At 39.9% G+C, this 18,435-nt stretch overlaps 1 protein-coding gene across 1 annotated transcript; it reads right to left on the reverse strand.

Annotated features, from left to right (window-relative positions):
- Window positions 1-610: 610 nt before the first annotated feature.
- LOC127071693 (uncharacterized) lies at window positions 611-13,812 on the reverse strand. Its single transcript, XM_051011245.1, has 4 exons — window positions 13,759-13,812; window positions 1,497-1,703; window positions 1,227-1,280; window positions 611-702 (listed from the first exon to the last, which is right to left on the reverse strand). Exons 1-4 carry the CDS (start codon window positions 13,810-13,812, stop codon window positions 631-633), a joined length of 387 nt encoding a protein of 128 aa, XP_050867202.1. The 3' UTR covers window positions 611-630.
- Window positions 13,813-18,435: the final 4,623 nt, after the last annotated feature.

Consider the following 18,435-nt stretch of genomic DNA (forward strand, 5'->3'; position numbering starts at 1 on the left):
GGAGACTTAGAAATTTCCATGGGATGCCATAGGAGCGAGTATTAACGAACAGTTAATACGAGTATACAAAAGATTATTGATTTTAGACTTAAATACGAAGTGGGGATACTCGCCATCGAGAGACGTCAACAAAGTCGGTTCTTTGACCGACCATAACAGTTACTAGTTCATTTGTGTTTTGGACTTCGACGAGAGAACTTAGAAATTTTCACAGTCTGTCACAGGAGCGAGGACTAACGAAGATTTTACGCAAGTACAATGTTGTATCATTCTTATTTTCCACTTTCTATACTTTCTTTTTTGTTTTAGATGTCCACTTTGCACTCTCGGTGGCCGTTGACAGTCTTTCTCCATGGGGGACTTAGAAATTTCCATGGGATGCCATAGGAGCGAGGTCTAACGAAGATTGTACGCAAGTACAATGTTGTATCATTCTTATTTTCCACTTTCTATACTTTGTTTTTTGTTTTAGATTTCCACTTTGCACTTCCGAGGCTGTTGACAGTCTTTCTCCATGGGGGACTTAGAAATTTCCATGGGATGCCATAGGAGCAAGGACTAACGAAGATTATACGCAAGTACAATGATGTATTATTCTTATTGTCGACCTTCTATGCTATTCTTTTTGTTTCAGACATTGTTCTGTGCTTTCCGAGGGTCTTGGCAATCTATCTCCACGAGTGGACTTAGAAATCTTCGCACCTTTGGGGAAATCTATCTCCATGTGTGGACTTAGAAATCTTCGCACCTTTGGGGGACTTTGAAAATCTATCTCCACGAGTGGACTTAGAAATCTTCGCACCTTTGGGGGACTTTGAAAATCTATCTCCATGTGTGGACTTAGAAATCTTCGCACCTTTGGGGGACTTTGAAAATCTATCTCCACGAGTGGACTTAGAAATCTTCGCACCTTTGGGGAAATCTATCTCCATGTGTGGACTTAGAAATCTTCGCACCTTTGGGGGACTTTGAAAATCTATCTCCACGAGTGGACTTAGAAATCTTCGCACCTTTGGGGGACTTTGAAAATCTATCTCCATGTGTGGACTTAGAAATCTTCGCACCTTTGGGGGACTTTGAAAATCTATCTCCACGAGTGGACTTAGAAATCTTCGCACCTTTGGGGGACTTTGAAAATCTATCTCCATGTGTGGACTTAGAAATCTTCGCACCTTTGGGGGACTTTGAAAATCTATCTCCACGAGTGGACTTAGAAATCTTCGCACCTTTGGGGGACTTTGAAAATCTATCTCCATGTGTGGACTTAGAAATCTTCGCACCTTTGGGGGACTTTGAAAATCTATGTCCACGAGTGGACTTAGAAATCTTCGCACCTTTGGGGGACTTTGAAAATCTATCTCCATGTGTGGACTTAGAAATCTTCACACCTTTGGGGGACTTTGAAAATCTATCTCCACGAGTGGACTTAGAAATCTTCGCACCTTTGGGGGACTTTGAAAATCTATCTCCACGAGTGGACTTAGAAATCTTCGCACCTTTGGGGGACTTTGAAAATCTATCTCCACGAGTGGACTTAGAAATCTTCGCACCTTTGGGGGACTTTGAAAATCTATCTCCACGAGTGGACTTAGAAATCTTCGCACCTTTGGGGGACTTAGAAATATTCGCACCTTTGGGGGACTTTGAAAATCTATCTCCACGAGTGGACTTAGAAATTTTCGCACCCTTGTGGGACTGAAAATCTATCTCCATGTGTGGACTTAGAAATTTTCGGACACTTGAGGAAGTTTGAAAATCTATCTCCACGAGTGGACTTAGAAATTTTCGCACGATGCCGAAGTCGAGCGAGTATTAACGAAGACTTAAAGTAAGTATATTTTTCTATCATAATTTGTTGAATGATTTAGACAGTTTTCATTATAACAATTATACTAATTATTTCGTTTGTATTTTTGTTTCAGAACCTCGTTGCAGACGCGCGCGTTGCAATGATGTAATCGAGTGTTGTATCGCTAAAATAAATTTATCGCGAAGTAGAAGCAGTGTTTGTTCGTTCGCGTTTCGCGATTTAAACCACTAGTGTTTTTGCATAGACTGCGTGCAATGCAGTCCTTAGAGTCAGTGTTTGTTCGCGTAGTTTTTTGATTTTTTAACAGTCGCACAGACTGTACTTATAAAATATAGTAGAGTTGCGTTAAGTAAATTCAGTGACCGTTCGTTAATCAGTAACTGCCGCGAATTAGAGTCAGTGCATCACTGAAGAGGATCTCATCCAACTTCGATTTCGACCTACTGCATCATCATCAACCAACTATGATTCATTCACCCTCAATTTCGACCTAAATCGCGGTCCAGTGTTTTGGAGCCATCGCAGAACTTCTTAAGTAGTGAGTTTATTTTTAAGTTCCTCCGATCACTCAATCATGTCGAGGACGAAAGGTCCGAATCGGCACGAGTGATTGGTTGTAATTTATAATAAAAGAGCATTGAGTGACCACTAGGAAATTTCTTTCGACTTTTCGTTTCAGGATGGTTTTCAAGTTTCCTTAGATTCATTGGTTTGTTTCCAAGTTTTAGAATAAGGGTAGTTGATGTATAATAATGGTGGTTATCGAATGTTCTATAGTTTTTGATTGGGCATGAAGCAATCAAGAGGCTATATCTCTAAGAGGTTCCCACAAACTGTGGCTCAAGAGGACTACTATTGGATTGTTGTTTCATTTTCGTATTTTCGACAGATTAGTTGAATTAGATATATTTTAATTTCTATGTGGTCACCCAAAATGCTCTTATGTAATAATAATTTTGATTTCAGAAACCGGGACGACGTAACACTTCGTCTTCCACCTCACATTGATACTCGTACGCGAATGGAATTATTTCATATGTCATTCATTTTTACTATTAACGTCGAGTTGTAAATTTTTCTTTTCTTTTTATTCTCTCTTCTATTTTCTTTTTAAAGTGCACTGAATGAAAGTGCATGTGGAATTGATAAAAATGCACCGAAATGCAAGGCAAGTTCTTTCTTTTGCGCGGTATGGGAAGAGAGTATTCGTTTAGAATAGGATCGGAAATTTTTCATTTCGATTTTCTCTTATAAATTTAAATTAACTTAAATTCAGAATTTTATTCTATAAATTTATTGTCCCGGTTTAATTGCTCAAGTTTCTCTCGGGTGGGACCCTTGGGAGGGGCCCTCGGGTGTGGGCTTTTGTGCGGGCTACTTTCTCAGTATCTTGCAAAGATCTTTCCACTTTTTATTTTCTTCTCCTTTTTTTTTTCTTTTAATCTTTTTCTGTTTCAGGTGAGATCATCGAGGAATGGACCATCGAGGGATGGATCATCGAGGGATTGATCATCGAGGGAACGGTCGTGATTTTTATTTCTTTCATTATAATACATTTCTTTTTATTCTACACATTTCTACTTATTAGAAGCATTTCTATATATGTATAAGCAAGCTTATATTTATTATATGCATATTTATTATATTTATTACATGCATTTCTATCGATTACACGTATTTCTATTTATTGAAACGCATAGCTACGTAATAGTTTGAACGGTTACCCGAGATTTATTACTCTATTTTCTCTCGACTTCGGTACTCTGATTTTTCTCGGGTGAAGCGATCCTCAAGATATTCGTCCGTCGTTCCAAATTCTATCTTTCTCTCGCACTCTCGCACACATTCCCGGTATCTCTTTTCTTTTCCTCTTCTTCTTTTTCTTCTTCCCATCAGCTTTTACTCTTTCTCTTTTTCCGTTTCTAAATCATCGAGGGAACGATCATCGTGGGATGATTACACGGAAGTTAACGGAACCTCGCTGCATATAATTAATATTATATTCAGAGAGGGTATGTCTCCTTGCTTCCGTACGCGATGATAGGGATAACATTCACGCGCGTGCCGGTCGTCACGCGCATGAGTGTTCGCGGTCGCGAGACTAAAAGTCCTACCGAGGACTACGTTTTAATTTTTGAAATATAGACACGACCGGTCGTGTCTCGAGATGTCTGAAGCTGACGGTGTGGATGGTGGCGTTCTTCGTCAGCAGGGTCTCGTTCGTCTCCAGTTTTCTGATAAGCCGGAAACTCCCGAAGCGGAAAGACATCTCGAACGCGAATTTTAGAGTAGAGTCCCCGTTAGCCCGTGGGTCCCCAGATGCAGCTACCTCCTCGTGGTGGGACCTGGGTCGGTAGTACTTGCGATATAGTGAATTCTATGTCTAAATTATTTCTAAAATCTTTAATTAAATTATATATGTTATCTAAAAGTTGTTACGAAATTGTATATATAATCATATAGCGCAAGTACTACCGGGCGGATGGCTGCATATTTCAATCTTTTTCCAAAATCTTTTTTCTCTCAAATTTTTATTAGAATAATTTAAATTAATTAGATTTTACATTGCTAATCATACTTTAACAGATAAATAGATCGAATATATAAAATTGTAAATTAATAAAGTTATAAAATTATACGAAATTATACGTAATTACACGAAAACGCACAGAAAACTTTTCTGTCGCACTTATGTTCTCTTTCAATTATACATATTCCTCTTTACTTTTATTACTTATATACTTTTATTAATTATATTAATTAAATACTTTAGTAATTATAGACTTTTGATAATCATAATGATTATATACTTTAATTTATTATATTAATTACTTTTATTATCTTTTATTAGTCATTTGTCTCGGGTGGGACCCTTGGGAGGGGCCCTCGGGTGTGGGCCTTAGGCGGGTTTCGTTCTTTCATTAAAGAAAAATCGAATTCAATAATGATATTCTGATTTTTGTCAACTAAACCGATCTTCCAGATGCACACTCATCGTTCGAAATTCTACATTTCACACGCGTACATACGCAAATTTTTCCTTCTTTTTTCCTTTTTCTGTTTGTTTTTTCCTTTCCCAATTTCTTTATATCTGTTCCTCATTTTGTCTCATACTTTTTCTGTTTCAGGTTAGATCATTCAGAAACCGATCATCGAGGGACCGATCATCGTGATATTAAATTTTTACAGGGAAGTTTTGCATATAATTTTACATATAATTTTTGTTCTTATATTTAATTTCTATTATACTTTTAATTTTTCCTTGTGTATGTAACTTTTATTAACTTTTTAATTTTTGTTTTTATATTTCAGTTTTATTAACTTTTTAATTTTTGCTCTCACATTTAATTTTTATCGTTTTTTTAATATTTGCTTTTATATTTAATTGTTATTATATTTTTAATTTTTGATCTTATATTTATCTCTACTATTATCTTTTTTCTGTTTCAGATTAGGTGACCGAGGTACGGATCATCGTGGGATCTTTACACGGAAGTTAATGGAACCTCTCTGCATATAATTCTTATTATATGCAGGGAGGGTACGTCTCCTTGCTTCCGTACGCGAATAATAGATAAAACACTCACGCGCGTGACGGCCGGCACGCGCTTGGGTGTTCGCGAGCGCGAGATTAAGTCCTACCGAGGACTACGTTTTGATTTCAGAAATCGAAATATAGACACGACCGGTCGTGTCTCGAGATGTCTGAAGCCGACGGTGTGGACGGTGGAGCGATCTGTAAGCGGGGTTTTACACATCTCCAGTTTGCTGAGAAGCCCGAAGCTCCCGAAGCGGAAAGGCATCTCGGATCGCGGATTTTAGAGTAGAGTCCCCGTTAGTCCGCGGGTCTCTACATGCAGTAACCTCCACGCGGTGGGACCTGGGTCGGTAATACTTGCGGTATGCCGAAATGTTATGGGAAACAAGTATTATCGAGCTAATAGCTGCATACTTTAAAATCTTTTTCAAAATATTTTCCATGTAATTCCAAGTTACATTTCGCATGGTTTCATACGTCTTTTGTATCTTCTACAGTAAGTTTATAGTAGTTTCTATTCATCGAAACGCATAGCTCTATAATGTAATAATTGCTCGGAATAGATTATTATGGTTTCTCTCGGGTGGGACCCATGAGTAGGGCTCATGGGCGTGGGCTTCTGTGCGGGTCTCCTTCTTTCTTCATCGAAAAATCGAGCTGGATTTTTGTACTCTGGTTTTCGTCGATATTCTATGTTCATCTTTTCTTCTCAATCTCATCTTCTTCACATGTGCATGTGTTCCATTACATCTTACGGATATTCTTTTCTTTCTTTTCTTTTCTGCTCCATTCTATCGTTCTGGCTTCCTTCTCTTCTCATTTTCTTTCTATCTCATCGTCTTTGCCTCTTCTTCGCGAATCTCGATATATCCGCGCGGGATACGGGTAGGATAGGAAGAACACTCGCGCGTGTGTCGGCGGGCACATGCGTTGTGTTCTCGGGCGCGATAATGGACATCGTTTGATTGCTAAAACGAAATGACTGGATGTGTGTCGGTTTATGTGCTGCCGAGAGAATGGTTTGCTATCCGTAAGAGTGGACTGACCCTCCTCCAGTTAGCCGCCAGAATTCTCGGTTGGTGCGTGGACGCCGCGAACGCGAATTTAGAGTCATCGATATTTTAACACTCCCGAGAGTGTTCGGGCGCGATTAAAAGTCCTACCGGGGACTTCGTTTTATAGAACGCCGATGATTTGAACACACCGGTCACGCGAATTTCAGAGTAGAGACCCCGTTAGACCGTGGGTCTCCAACTGCAGCAACCTCCACGCGGTGGGACCTGGGTCGGAAGTACTTGTGTTTCATCAATATCTCATGGTGTGCAAGTATTGCCGAGCGAATGGCTGCGTTCATTAAGACTTTTCTAAAGTTTCTTCTATGTAATTCCAAATTGAACATCGCAGGACGTACATATAATATTCTTTCTTACACTTTCCGTATATTCATTGGTAAAGTCACAGTGATTCCTGTACTTTGAAATTGTTAGCTCTATAATAATTGAGATAATAGTTCAAAATTAATTATGATAGTTTCTCTCGGGTGGGACCCATGGGAGGGGCTCATGGGCGTGGGCTTCTGTGCGGGTCTCCTTCTTTCACTACCAAAAAACTCAGCTTGATTTTCGTACTCTGATTTTGGTCGAGTATAGCGATGTTCTATGCCCATCTTTTCTTTCCAATTTCATCTTCTCCACAAGTTCGTGCACGTGTTTCATTGCATCTTACAGATATTCTTTTCTTTCTTTTCTTCCTACTTCTATGGTTCTCACATGCGCGCACGTTCCGGCTTCCTTTTCTTCTCTTTCTCTTGTTCTTCTCCTCTTCTTCACTGATTTCGATACATCGGCGCAGGTCCAATGTATCGTCGAATGGTTTGTTCCATATTCGATTGTTAGACGCGAATACGGGTAAGATAGAAAGAACATTTGCGCGTGTGTCGGCGGGCACAGGCGTGGTGTTCCCGGGCGCGATTAAAAGTCCTACGATAATGGACTTCGTTTGATTGCTAAAAACGAATAAATGACCGGTCGTGATACGGTCATCGGATGACTGTAGAGTGAGACGGTCTATGTGCTACTGAGGAGGATGGTATATGGCTATTTGTAAGGATGTTCAGTCCGTTGACTGACCCACCTTATATCTATAGTCACCTGAGTCCATGGTGAGGTGTATGCAACCCCGCGGGACCGCGAATTAGAGTAGAGTCACCGTTATTCTAGCACTCACGTGGATGTTCGGGCGCGATTAAAGTCCTACCGTGGACTTCGTTTTATTGTTCGAAATACGAAAGGCACGGACGGTCGTGCTTAAAGGTGGGATGTGGGCATCCGAGGCTGACGGCCTCAACGTTATCCCTAGTAGGATACCGTTGCGGACTCGATGTCTCTGTTCGCTCATGTTGCCTCGCGAACACCGGGAACGCGGATTTTAGAGTAGAGTTACCGTTGTACTAACACCACGTGAGTGTTCGGGCGCGAATTAAGTGTCCTACCGTGGACTTAGTTTAACTTGCTTAATATAGAGATAAGATTACGCCGGTAATGCGTATTTTGCAGTAGAGTCATTCGGACACTCACGTGAGTGTCCGAGCGCGATTAAAAGTCCTACCGAGGACTTCGTTTTATTTGTTCGGCGATTATTTGCTCACGCCGGTCTCGCGAATCTTAGAGAGTAGAGTCCCCGTTAGTTCGTGGGTCCCCAGATGCAGCTACCTCCACGCGGTGGGACCTGGGTCGGTAATACTTGCGATATATCGATATCAATGTCTTAATTATATTTAAAGTCCGTAACTAAATTATACACATAATTATAAAACGCAAGTATTACCGGGCGAATGGCTGCATATTTCTATATTTTTACTCATGTTTGTTTAACGTCAATTAAACGTTAAATTGATTACATCTTAAAGTGTTAGTTATATTTCCACAAATAAATAAATTTGAATATAGCAAAATTTTTAATTAATTTTCTAAGAAAACTCACAGAAAACTTTTCTATCCCACTTATGTTAGCTATCGTTCGTATTTATCCCGACTTACTTTTATTACTTATATACAGTTACTAATTGTATACTCTTGATAATTACATTAATTATATACTTTACTTACTATATGAATCATTTTTAATAACTTTTATTAATATTTCATCCCGGGTGGAACATTTGGGAGAGGCTTTCCAATTTGAACCTATGGGTGGTTTACAGTTTCAGTATCTTTGTCGTGCTATTTTTCTCTTCTTCTTTCTTTATCATTTCTACCTTTTCTTTTTTTCCTCCTCTTCTTTTTTACCTGTTTTTTAACCTTGCTTTTTTAACTGTTGCATATAGCACCAGACAAATAGTCGTATATTTCAATGTTTTTTTAATAACGGAGAAATATTTTCTTTTAAAATTACATTGTGAAGTGGGGATAATTTTCTTTGTGAGTCGAAAACAAAATCGGACCTCCCACCGACTTTAACAGTTAGTTGTGCTTTGGAATTCGACGAGAGCACACGGCAATTTGCGCAGATGCCATTCCTGTCAGTATTAACGAACAGTTTATTCAAATACATAACAGCTTATTTCATTCAAGATTTAAATGCGAGGTGGGGATACTCGGGTTCGGGAGACGACAATAATGTCGGGATCCTGGTTCAGTTGTGCGTTGGACTTTGACGAGTGAACTTAGAAATTTTCGCACCTTTGAGGAACTTTGAAAATCTATCTCCACGAGTGGACTTAGAAATTTTCGCATCTTTGGGGGACTTTGAAAATCTATCTCCATGTGTGGACTTAGAAATTTTCGCACCTTTGAGGAACTTTGAAAATCTATCTCCATGTGTGGACTTAGAAATTTTCGCACATTTCATGAACTTTGAAAATCTATCTCCATGTGTGGACTTAGAAATTTTCGCACTTTGAGGAACTTTGAAAATCTATCTCCATGTGTGGACTTAGAAATTTTCGCACCTTTGAGGAACTTTGAAAATCTATCTCCATGTGTGGACTTAGAAATTTTCGCACATTTCATGAACTTTGAAAATCTATCTCCATGTGTGGACTTAGAAATTTTCGCACATTTCATGAACTTTGAAAATATATCTCCATGTGTGGACTTAGAAATTTTCGCACCTTTGTGGGACTGAAAATCTATCTCCATGTGTGGACTTAGAAATTTTCGGACACTTGAGGAAGTTTGAAAATCTATCTCCACGAGTGGACTTAGAAATTTTCGCATGATGCCGAAGTCGAGCGAGTATTAACGAAGACTTAAAGTAAGTATATTTTTCTATCATATATTTGTTAAATGATTTATGCAGTTTTCATTATAACGATGATACTAATTATTTCGTTTGTATTTCTGTTTCAGAACCTCGTTGCAGACGCGCGCGTTGCAATGATGTAATCGAGTGTTAGTATCGCTAAAATAAATTTATCGCGAAGTAGAAGCAGTGTTCGTTCGTTCGCGTTTCGCGATTTAAACCATAAGTGTTTTTGCATAGACTGCGCGCAATGCAGTCTGTAGAGTCAGTGTTTGTCCGCGTAGTTTTTTGATTTTTTAACAGTCGCACAGACTGTACTTGTAAAATATAGTAGAGTTGCGTTAAGTAAATTCAGTGACCGTTCGTTAATAAGTAACTATCGCGAATTAGAGTCAGTGCATCACCGAAGAGGATCTCGACCAACGTCGATGTCGACCTACCTCATGTTCAACCAACTACAAATCGTCCACCCTCAATTTCGACCTAAATCGCGGTCCAGTGTTTTGGAGCCGTCGCAGAACTTCTTAAGTAGTAAGTTAATTTTTGAATCCCTCCGATCACTCAATCATGTCGAGGACGAAAGGTCCGAATCGGCACGGGTGATTGGTTGTAATTAATTAGTAGAAGAGCAATGAGTGACCACGAGTAAATTTCTTCGGAGATTTACTCGTGAATGGTTCGTTATTTTCTCATATATTTACTAGATCAGGATAGGGTCTTCTTGTTTAATCGCGTTAATTATAATTGTTTAAAATTTTTAAGATTTAAATGCATTTTTAATTAATTTTCTCTCGCGAAAATAATAAAGAATCGCGATATTCGCGATTTTTAATAATAAATGAGCAAGAAGACATTCGCGATGGATAGTCTCTGGATTACAAGCGAAATTTTGTAATTCATTTTCCAATAATTAGAATAATTGCTTGTAAGAAGGAGCGTCCAATAATTTCTTATTACATTTTTAAATAAACATTACTCAATTTTTTTAATAAAAGTAAAGTCTCAATAGAGTCATTGCTTTTAAGAAAATAAAGTAGAGTCATTGATTTTGAAAAAATGAAGTAGAGTAGAGCCATTGATGAAAAATAAAGGCACTTGTAGAATCACAACCCGCAGAACATAGAATAAGTTAATCAATTTTTAGCTTAGGATTTTCAGCAATTAATATATTAATTCTCGTTTCTCTACCGATGTTTCTCGATTTTTCGTTTCAGGATTGCTTTAGAGTTGCGTTAGATTTGTTAGTTTTCTTCGACGTTTTAGAATAAGAGATAGTTCTAGTTTCTCGGCGATAGTTGACGATAGTTCAAACGTTCTATAGTAGTTGTTAGGGCACGAAGCAAAGAAGAGGCTATGTGCCGAAGAGGCCCCCACAAATTGTGGCTCAAGAGGGCAACTATTAGGCTACAGAGTTATTTTCGAAGGTTCGGCAGAGCACTTCGAGAATGACTCTTAGTCGTATTTTCATTATACCATGTTGTCACTCAAAATGCTCTTATATAATAATAATATAATTTTCAGAAACTAAGATCTATTCATTCCCTGTCCCATCTCACAGTGCCACGGGTTCACGAATAGAAGTTTTACCTATTTTATACATTTTTTTATTAAAGTCGAGTAATAAATCTTTCCCATATTTGTTTTCTAAAGTTCAATTAAACCCGTTATTTTATTTTTATAAAATCAAGTTATATATTAAAGTAATAATTTCGAAACGTATAGGATATGGCAATTGTGAGGACCACTGAAAGTGCACTGAATTAAAGTGCACATGGGAATGAAACAAGAACATTTAACTACATAGTATATTCTCGTCTCACTTTTACAGGAAGAGTACCTAACAGGATTCCAGTATTACCCAGCGTATGGCTGCACATTGTAGATTGCATAATTATTTTAAAAAGTTGATTAAATTGTTCATTGTTCTCTCGGGTGGGACCCTTGGGAGGGGCCCTCGGGTGTGGGCCTTAGGCGGGTTTCGTTCTTTCACTAAAGAAAAATCGAATTCAATTATGAAATTTTGATTTTCGTCGATTGAACCTATCTGCGAGATACACACCAATCGTTTCGAATTCTATTTCTCTCACGCGAACATACGCAAGTTTTCCCTTCTTTTTTCCTTTTTCTCTCTGTCTATACTTTTCCTAATATCTTTATATCTGTTTCTCATTCTGTTTCATACTTTTTCTGTTTCAGGTTAGATCATCGAGGGACCGATCATCGAGGGACCGATCATGGTGATATTAAATTTTTACAGGGAAGTTTTGCATATAATTTTACATATAATTTTTGTTCTTATATTTAATTTCTATTATACTTTTAATTTTTCCTTGTGTATGTAACTTTTATTAACTTTTTAATTTTTGCTCTCACATTTAATTTTTATCGTTTTTTTAATATTTGCTTTTATATTTAATTTTTATTATATTTTTAATTTTTGATCTTATATTTATCTCTACTATTATCTTTTTTCTGTTTCAGATTAGGTGACCGAGGAAAGGATCATCGTGGGATCTTTACACGGAAGTTAATGGAACCTCTCTGCATATAATTCTTATTATATGCAGGGAGGGTACGTCTCCTTGCTTCCGTACGCGAATAATAGGTAAAACACTCACGCGCGTGACGGCCGGCACGCGCCTGGGTGTTCGCGAGCGCGAGATTAAGTCCTACCGAGGACTACGTTTTGATTTCAGAAATCGAAATATAGACACGACCGGTCGTGTCTCGAGATGTCTGAAGCCGACGGTGTGGACGGTGGAGCGATCTGTAAGCGGGGTTTTACACATCTCCAGTTTGCTGAGAAGCCCGAAGCTCCCGAAGCGGAAAGGCATCTCGGATCGCGGATTTTAGAGTAGAGTCCCCGTTAGTCCGCGGGTCTCTACATGCAGTAACCTCCACGCGGTGGGACCTGGGTCGGTAATACTTGCGATATGCCGAAATGTTATGGGAAACAAGTATTATCGAGCTAATAGCTGCATACTTTAAAATCTTTTTCAAAATCTTTTCCATGTAATTCCAAGTTACATTTCGCATGGTTTCATACGTCTTTTGTATCTTCTACAGTAAGTTTATAGTAGTTTCTATTCATCGAAACGCATAGCTCTATAATGTAATAATTGCTCGGAATAGATTATTATGGTTTCTCTCGGGTGGGACCCATGAGTAGGGCTCATGGGCGTGGGCTTCTGTGCGGGTCTCCTTCTTTCTTCATCGAAAAATCGAGCTGGATTTTTGTACTCTGGTTTTCGTCGATATTCTATGTTCATCTTTTCTTCTCAATCTCATCTTCTTCTCATGTGCATGTGTTCCATTACATCTTACGGATATTCTTTTCTTTCTTTTCTTTTCTGCTCCATTCTCTCGTTCTGGCTTCCTTCTCTTCTCATTTTCTTTCTATCTCATCGTCTTTGCCTCTTCTTCGCGAATCTCGATATATCCGCGCGGGATACGGGTAGGATAGGAAGAACACTCGCGCGTGTGTCGGCGGGCACATGCGTTGTGTTCTCGGGCGCGATAATGGACATCGTTTGATTGCTAAAACGAAATGACTGGATGTGTGTCGGTTTATGTGCTGCCGAGAGAATGGTTTGCTATCCGTAAGAGTGGACTGACCCTCCTCCAGTTAGCCGCCAGAATTCTCGGTTGGTGCGTGGACGCCGCGAACGCGAATTTAGAGTCATCGTTATTTTAACACTCCCGAGAGTGTTCGGGCGCGATTAAAAGTCCTACCGGGGACTTCGTTTTATAGAACGTCGATCATTTGAACACACCGGTCACGCGAATTTCAGAGTAGAGACCCCGTCAGCCCGTGGGTCTCCAACTGCAGCAACCTCCACGCGGTGGGACCTGGGTCGGAAGTACTTGTGTTTCATCAATATCTCATGGTGTGCAAGTATTGCCGAGCGAATGGCTGCGTTCATTAAGACTTTTCTAAAATTTCTTCTATGTAATTCCAAATTGAACATCGCAGGACGTACATATTATATTCTTTCTAACACTTTCCGTATATTCATTGGTAAAGTCACAGTGATTCCTATACTTTGAAATTGTTAGCTCTATAATAATTGAAATAGTTCAAAATTAATTATCATAGTTTCTCTCGGGTGGGACCCATGGGAGGGGCTCATGGGCGTGGGCTTCTGTGCGGGTCTCCTTCTTTCAATACCAAAAACCCAGCTAGATTTTCGTTCTCTGGTTTTGGTCGATGTTCTATGCCCATCTTTTCTTTCCAATTTCATCTTTTCCACAAGTTCGTGCACGTGTTTCATTGCATCTTACAGATATTCTTTTCTTTCTTTTCTTCCTACTTTTATGGTTCTCACATGCGCGCACGTTCCGGCTTCCTTTTCTTCTCTTTCTCTTGTTCTTCTCCTCTTCTTCACTGATTTCGATACATCGGCGCAGGTTCGATGTATCGTCGAATGGTTTGTTCCATATTCGATTGTTAGACGCGAATACGGGTAAGATAGAAAGAACGTTTGCGCGTGTGTCGGCGGGCACAGGCGTGGTGTTCCCGGGCGCGATTAAAAGTCCTACGATAATGGACTTCGTTTGATTGCTAAAAACGAATAAATGACCGGTCGTGATACGGTCATCGGATGACTGTAGAGTGAGACGGTCTATGTGCTACTGAGGAGGATGGTATATGGCTATTTGTAAGGATGTTCAGTCCGTTGACTGACCCACCTTATATCTATAGTCACCTGAGTCCATGGTGAGGTGTATGCAACCCCGCGGGACCGCGAATTAGAGTAGAGTCACCGTTATTCTAGCACTCACGTGGATGTTCGGGCGCGATTAAAGTCCTACCGTGGACTTCGTTTTATTGTTCGAAATACGAAAGGCACGGACGGTCGTGCTTAAAGGTGGGATGTGGGCATCCGAGGCTGACGGCCTCAACGTTATCCCTAGTAGGATACCGTTGCGGACTCGATGTCTCTGTTCGCTCATGTTGCCTCGCGAACACCGGGAACGCGGATTTTAGAGTAGAGTTACCGTTGTACTAACACCACGTGAGTGTTCGGGCGCGAATTAAGTGTCCTACCGTGGACTTAGTTTAACTTGCTTAATATAGAGATAAGATTACGCCGGTAATGCGTATTTTGCAGTAGAGTCATTCGGACACTCACGTGAGTGTCCGAGCGCGATTAAAAGTCCTACCGAGGACTTCGTTTTATTTGTTCGGCGATTATTTGCTCACGCCGGTCTCGCGAATCTTAGAGAGTAGAGTCCCCGTTAGTTCGTGGGTCCCCAGATGCAGCTACCTCCACGCGGTGGGACCTGGGTCGGTAATACTTGCGATATATCAGAGACTGTATCTTAATTATATTTAAAATCTTTAACTAAATTACACATATAATTATAAAACGCAAGTATTACCGGGCGAATGGCTGCATATTTCTATATTTTTATAGTATCTCTCGTCTGTCTAAGTTCAATTAAACGTTAAATTGATTACATTATAAATTGATAGTTTTATTTCGACAGATAAATAAATTTCAATATAACAAAATTTTTAATTAATTTTCTAAGGGAACGCGCAGAAAACTTTTCTATCCCACTTATGTTAGCTATCGTTCATATTTATCCCAACTTACTTTTATTACTTATATTCCTTAATAATTGTATACTTTTGATAATTACATTAATTATATACTTTTACATAATATATGAATCACTATTGCTAACATTTATTAATGGTTAGTCTCGGGTGGGACCCTTGGGAGGGGCCTTTGGGTGTGGGCCTTTAGGCGGGCTGCCGTCTCGGCATCTTTTAGGGCTCTTTTTCTCATTTTCTTTTCTTTTTTTTTATTATATCCATGTCTTCTCTTTTCTTTTCTTCTTCTTTAACTCTTTCTCTGTTTCTGATGAAATGATGGAAAGATGAATCATCGTGAGACCCATCATCGTGACATTTATTTATTGAATTATTATTCTTTTCTATTAATTATATACATTTAGATTCACTCTAAATTTTTAATAATGCTATATATTCCTATATTTCTTATTAATTATATGCATTTATTCATTTATGCATTTCTATTTATTGTATTTATCTCTCTTATATATATTTCTATTTATTATATTATTCTTTTCTGCTTTTTCTCTTTTCTGTTTCAGGTTAGATCACCGAGGGATCTACCATGGAGAAATTATATTTTTACAGGGAAATTACTTAATATAGATGGCTTTTTGCATATAGTTTTGCATGTAATTTTTACATGTTTATCTTTTCTTCTTTTATTCTTTTTCTGTTTCAGGTTAAGTGATCGAGGGACGGATCATCGTGGGATTCTCGCACGGGAGTTCATGGAACCTCCCTGCATATAATCTCTATTATATGCAGGGAGGGTATTTCCATGCTTCCGTACGCGAATGATAGGGAAAGTACTCACGCGCGTGACGGCCGACACGCGTTCATCGCCCAAGGACCATGGAGGGATTTAGATTTTCATACGGGTGTTTAAAGGATCTTTCTACCTCAGGCGTAGAAAGATTTCTTTTCTCCCGTTCGGGTAAGATAGAAGGACACTCGTTTATGTCGGCTGGCATAGACGTTGGTGTTCTCGGGCGCGATTAAGTTCAAACTTGGCTCCAACGTACTCAACATACTCGCGTGAGTGTTTCCGGGATACTCGCGTAAGTATTTGTGAGTGCGGTAGGATTCAATTTTGGGTGCCGGCGTTTGTCGCGAAAGCACGACCGGTCGTGCTCAAGTGGTGATCGAAGCTTCCGATGTTGGATAGTTGAGCTATGCGTAAGTCGGTTCCCAAATGCGGAAACGCATGGGGCTGCAATTTTAGCGTTTGGAGGCTTGAATTCGTCGGGAGTGGAGGTCGCCCCGTTGCTTTGCCTTCTTGATAGTAGTAATAGTAGTAAAAAGTAGAGTCACCGTTAGTCCGTGGGTCCCCACTTGCAGCAACCTCCACGCGGTGGGACCTGGGTCGGCAGTACTTGTTGTTTATCGAAATCTTATAAGGTGCAAGTATTTCCGAGCAAATGGCTGCAAATTTTAAGATTTTTCCAAGATCTTTTCTAACTAATTCCAAAATATATTTCACATTGCTTCTTACATCTGTCGTATATTCAGCAATGAGTTCACAGTCATTTCTATTCGTTGAAACGCATAGCTCTATATTATAATAATTAATCGAGATCGGTTATTATGGTTTTTATCGGGTGGGTCCCATGAGTGGGGCTCTTGGGCGTGGGCTTCTGTGCGGGTTTCCTTCTTTCTGCATCGAAAAATCAAGCTGGATTTTTGTACTCTGGTTTTCGTCGGGTGTATCGATCTTCTATGTTCATCTTTTCTTCCCAGTTTCATCTTTTCCACGCATGCATGTGTTCCATTGCTTCTTACGGATATTCTTTTCTTTCTTTTCTTTTCTACTTCATCCATTTCGCGTGTGCGCACGGTCTGGCTTTCTTCTCTTCTCATTTTCTTCTCCTTTTCTTTTCTTTCTCTTCTTCTTTCCCTCTTCTTCGCGAATTTCGCTATTTCCGCGCGGAATACGGGTAGGATAGGAAGAACACTCACGCCTGCGTCGCCGGGCACAGACGTGGTGTTCTCGGGCGCGAATAAAAGTCCTACGGTAATGGACTCCGTTTGATTGCTAAAACGAATGTATGACTGGTAGTGTGTCGGTTTATGTGCTGCCGAGTAGTATGGTTTGCTATCCGTAAGCGTGGACTGACCCTCCTCCAGTTAGCTGCCTGAAATCTTGGTTAGTACATGGACGTCGGGAACGCGGATGTAGAATAGAGTCACCGTTATTCTAACACTCACGGGAGTGTTCGGGCGTGATTAAAAGTCCTACCGGGGACTTCGTTTTATAGAACGTCGATCATTTGAACACACCGGTCACGCGAATTTCAGAGTAGAGACCCCGTCAGCCCGTGGGTCTCAAACTGCAGCAACCTCCACGCGGTGGGACCTGGGTCGGAAGTACTTGTGTTTCATCAATATCTCATGGTGTGCAAGTATTGCCGAGCGAATGGCTGCGTTCTTTAAGAGTTGTCTAAAATTTCTTCTATGTTATTCCAAATGGAACATCGAAGGACGTACATTTTACGTTCTTTTTTACATTTTCCGTATATTCAGCTGTAAATTCACAGTCATTTCTATTCATTGAAAACCACAGCTGTGTAATAATTGAAATAATTATTCCAGAATAATTATCATAGTTTCTTTCGGGTGGGTCCCTTGGGATGGGCCCTTGGGCGTGGGCTTCTGTGCGGGTCTCCTTCTTTCTGCATCGAAAAATCAAGCTGGATTTTCGTACTCTGATCTTGGTCGGGTATTGCGATGTTCTATGCCCATCCTTTCTTTCCAATTTCATCTGTTCCACACGTTCGTGCACGTGTTTCATTGCATCTTACAGATCTTCTTTTCTTTCTTTTCTTCCTAGTTCTATGGTTCTCACATGCGCGCACGTTCCGGCTTCCTTTTCTTCTCTTTCTCTTGTTCTTCTCCTCTTCTTCACTGATTTCGATACATCGGCGCAGGTCCAATGTATCGTCAAATGGTTTGTTCCATATTCGATTGTTAGACGCGAATACGGGTAAGATAGAAAGAACATTTGCGCGTGTGTCGGCGGGCACAGGCGTGGTGTTCCCGGGCGCGATTAAAAGTCCTACGATAATGGACTTCGTTTGATTGCTAAAAACGAATAAATGACCGGTCGTGATACGGTCATCGGATGACTGTAGAGTGAGACGGTCTATGTGCTACTGAGGAGGATGGTATATGGCTATTTGTAAGGATGTTCAGTCCGTTGACTGACCCACCTTATATCTATAGTCACCTGAGTCCATGGTGAGGTGTATGCAACCCCGCGGGACC

The sequence above is a fragment of the Vespula vulgaris genome, chromosome 22 (assembly GCF_905475345.1).
Source record: "Vespula vulgaris chromosome 22, iyVesVulg1.1, whole genome shotgun sequence".
Taxonomy (NCBI): domain Eukaryota; kingdom Metazoa; phylum Arthropoda; class Insecta; order Hymenoptera; family Vespidae; genus Vespula; species Vespula vulgaris.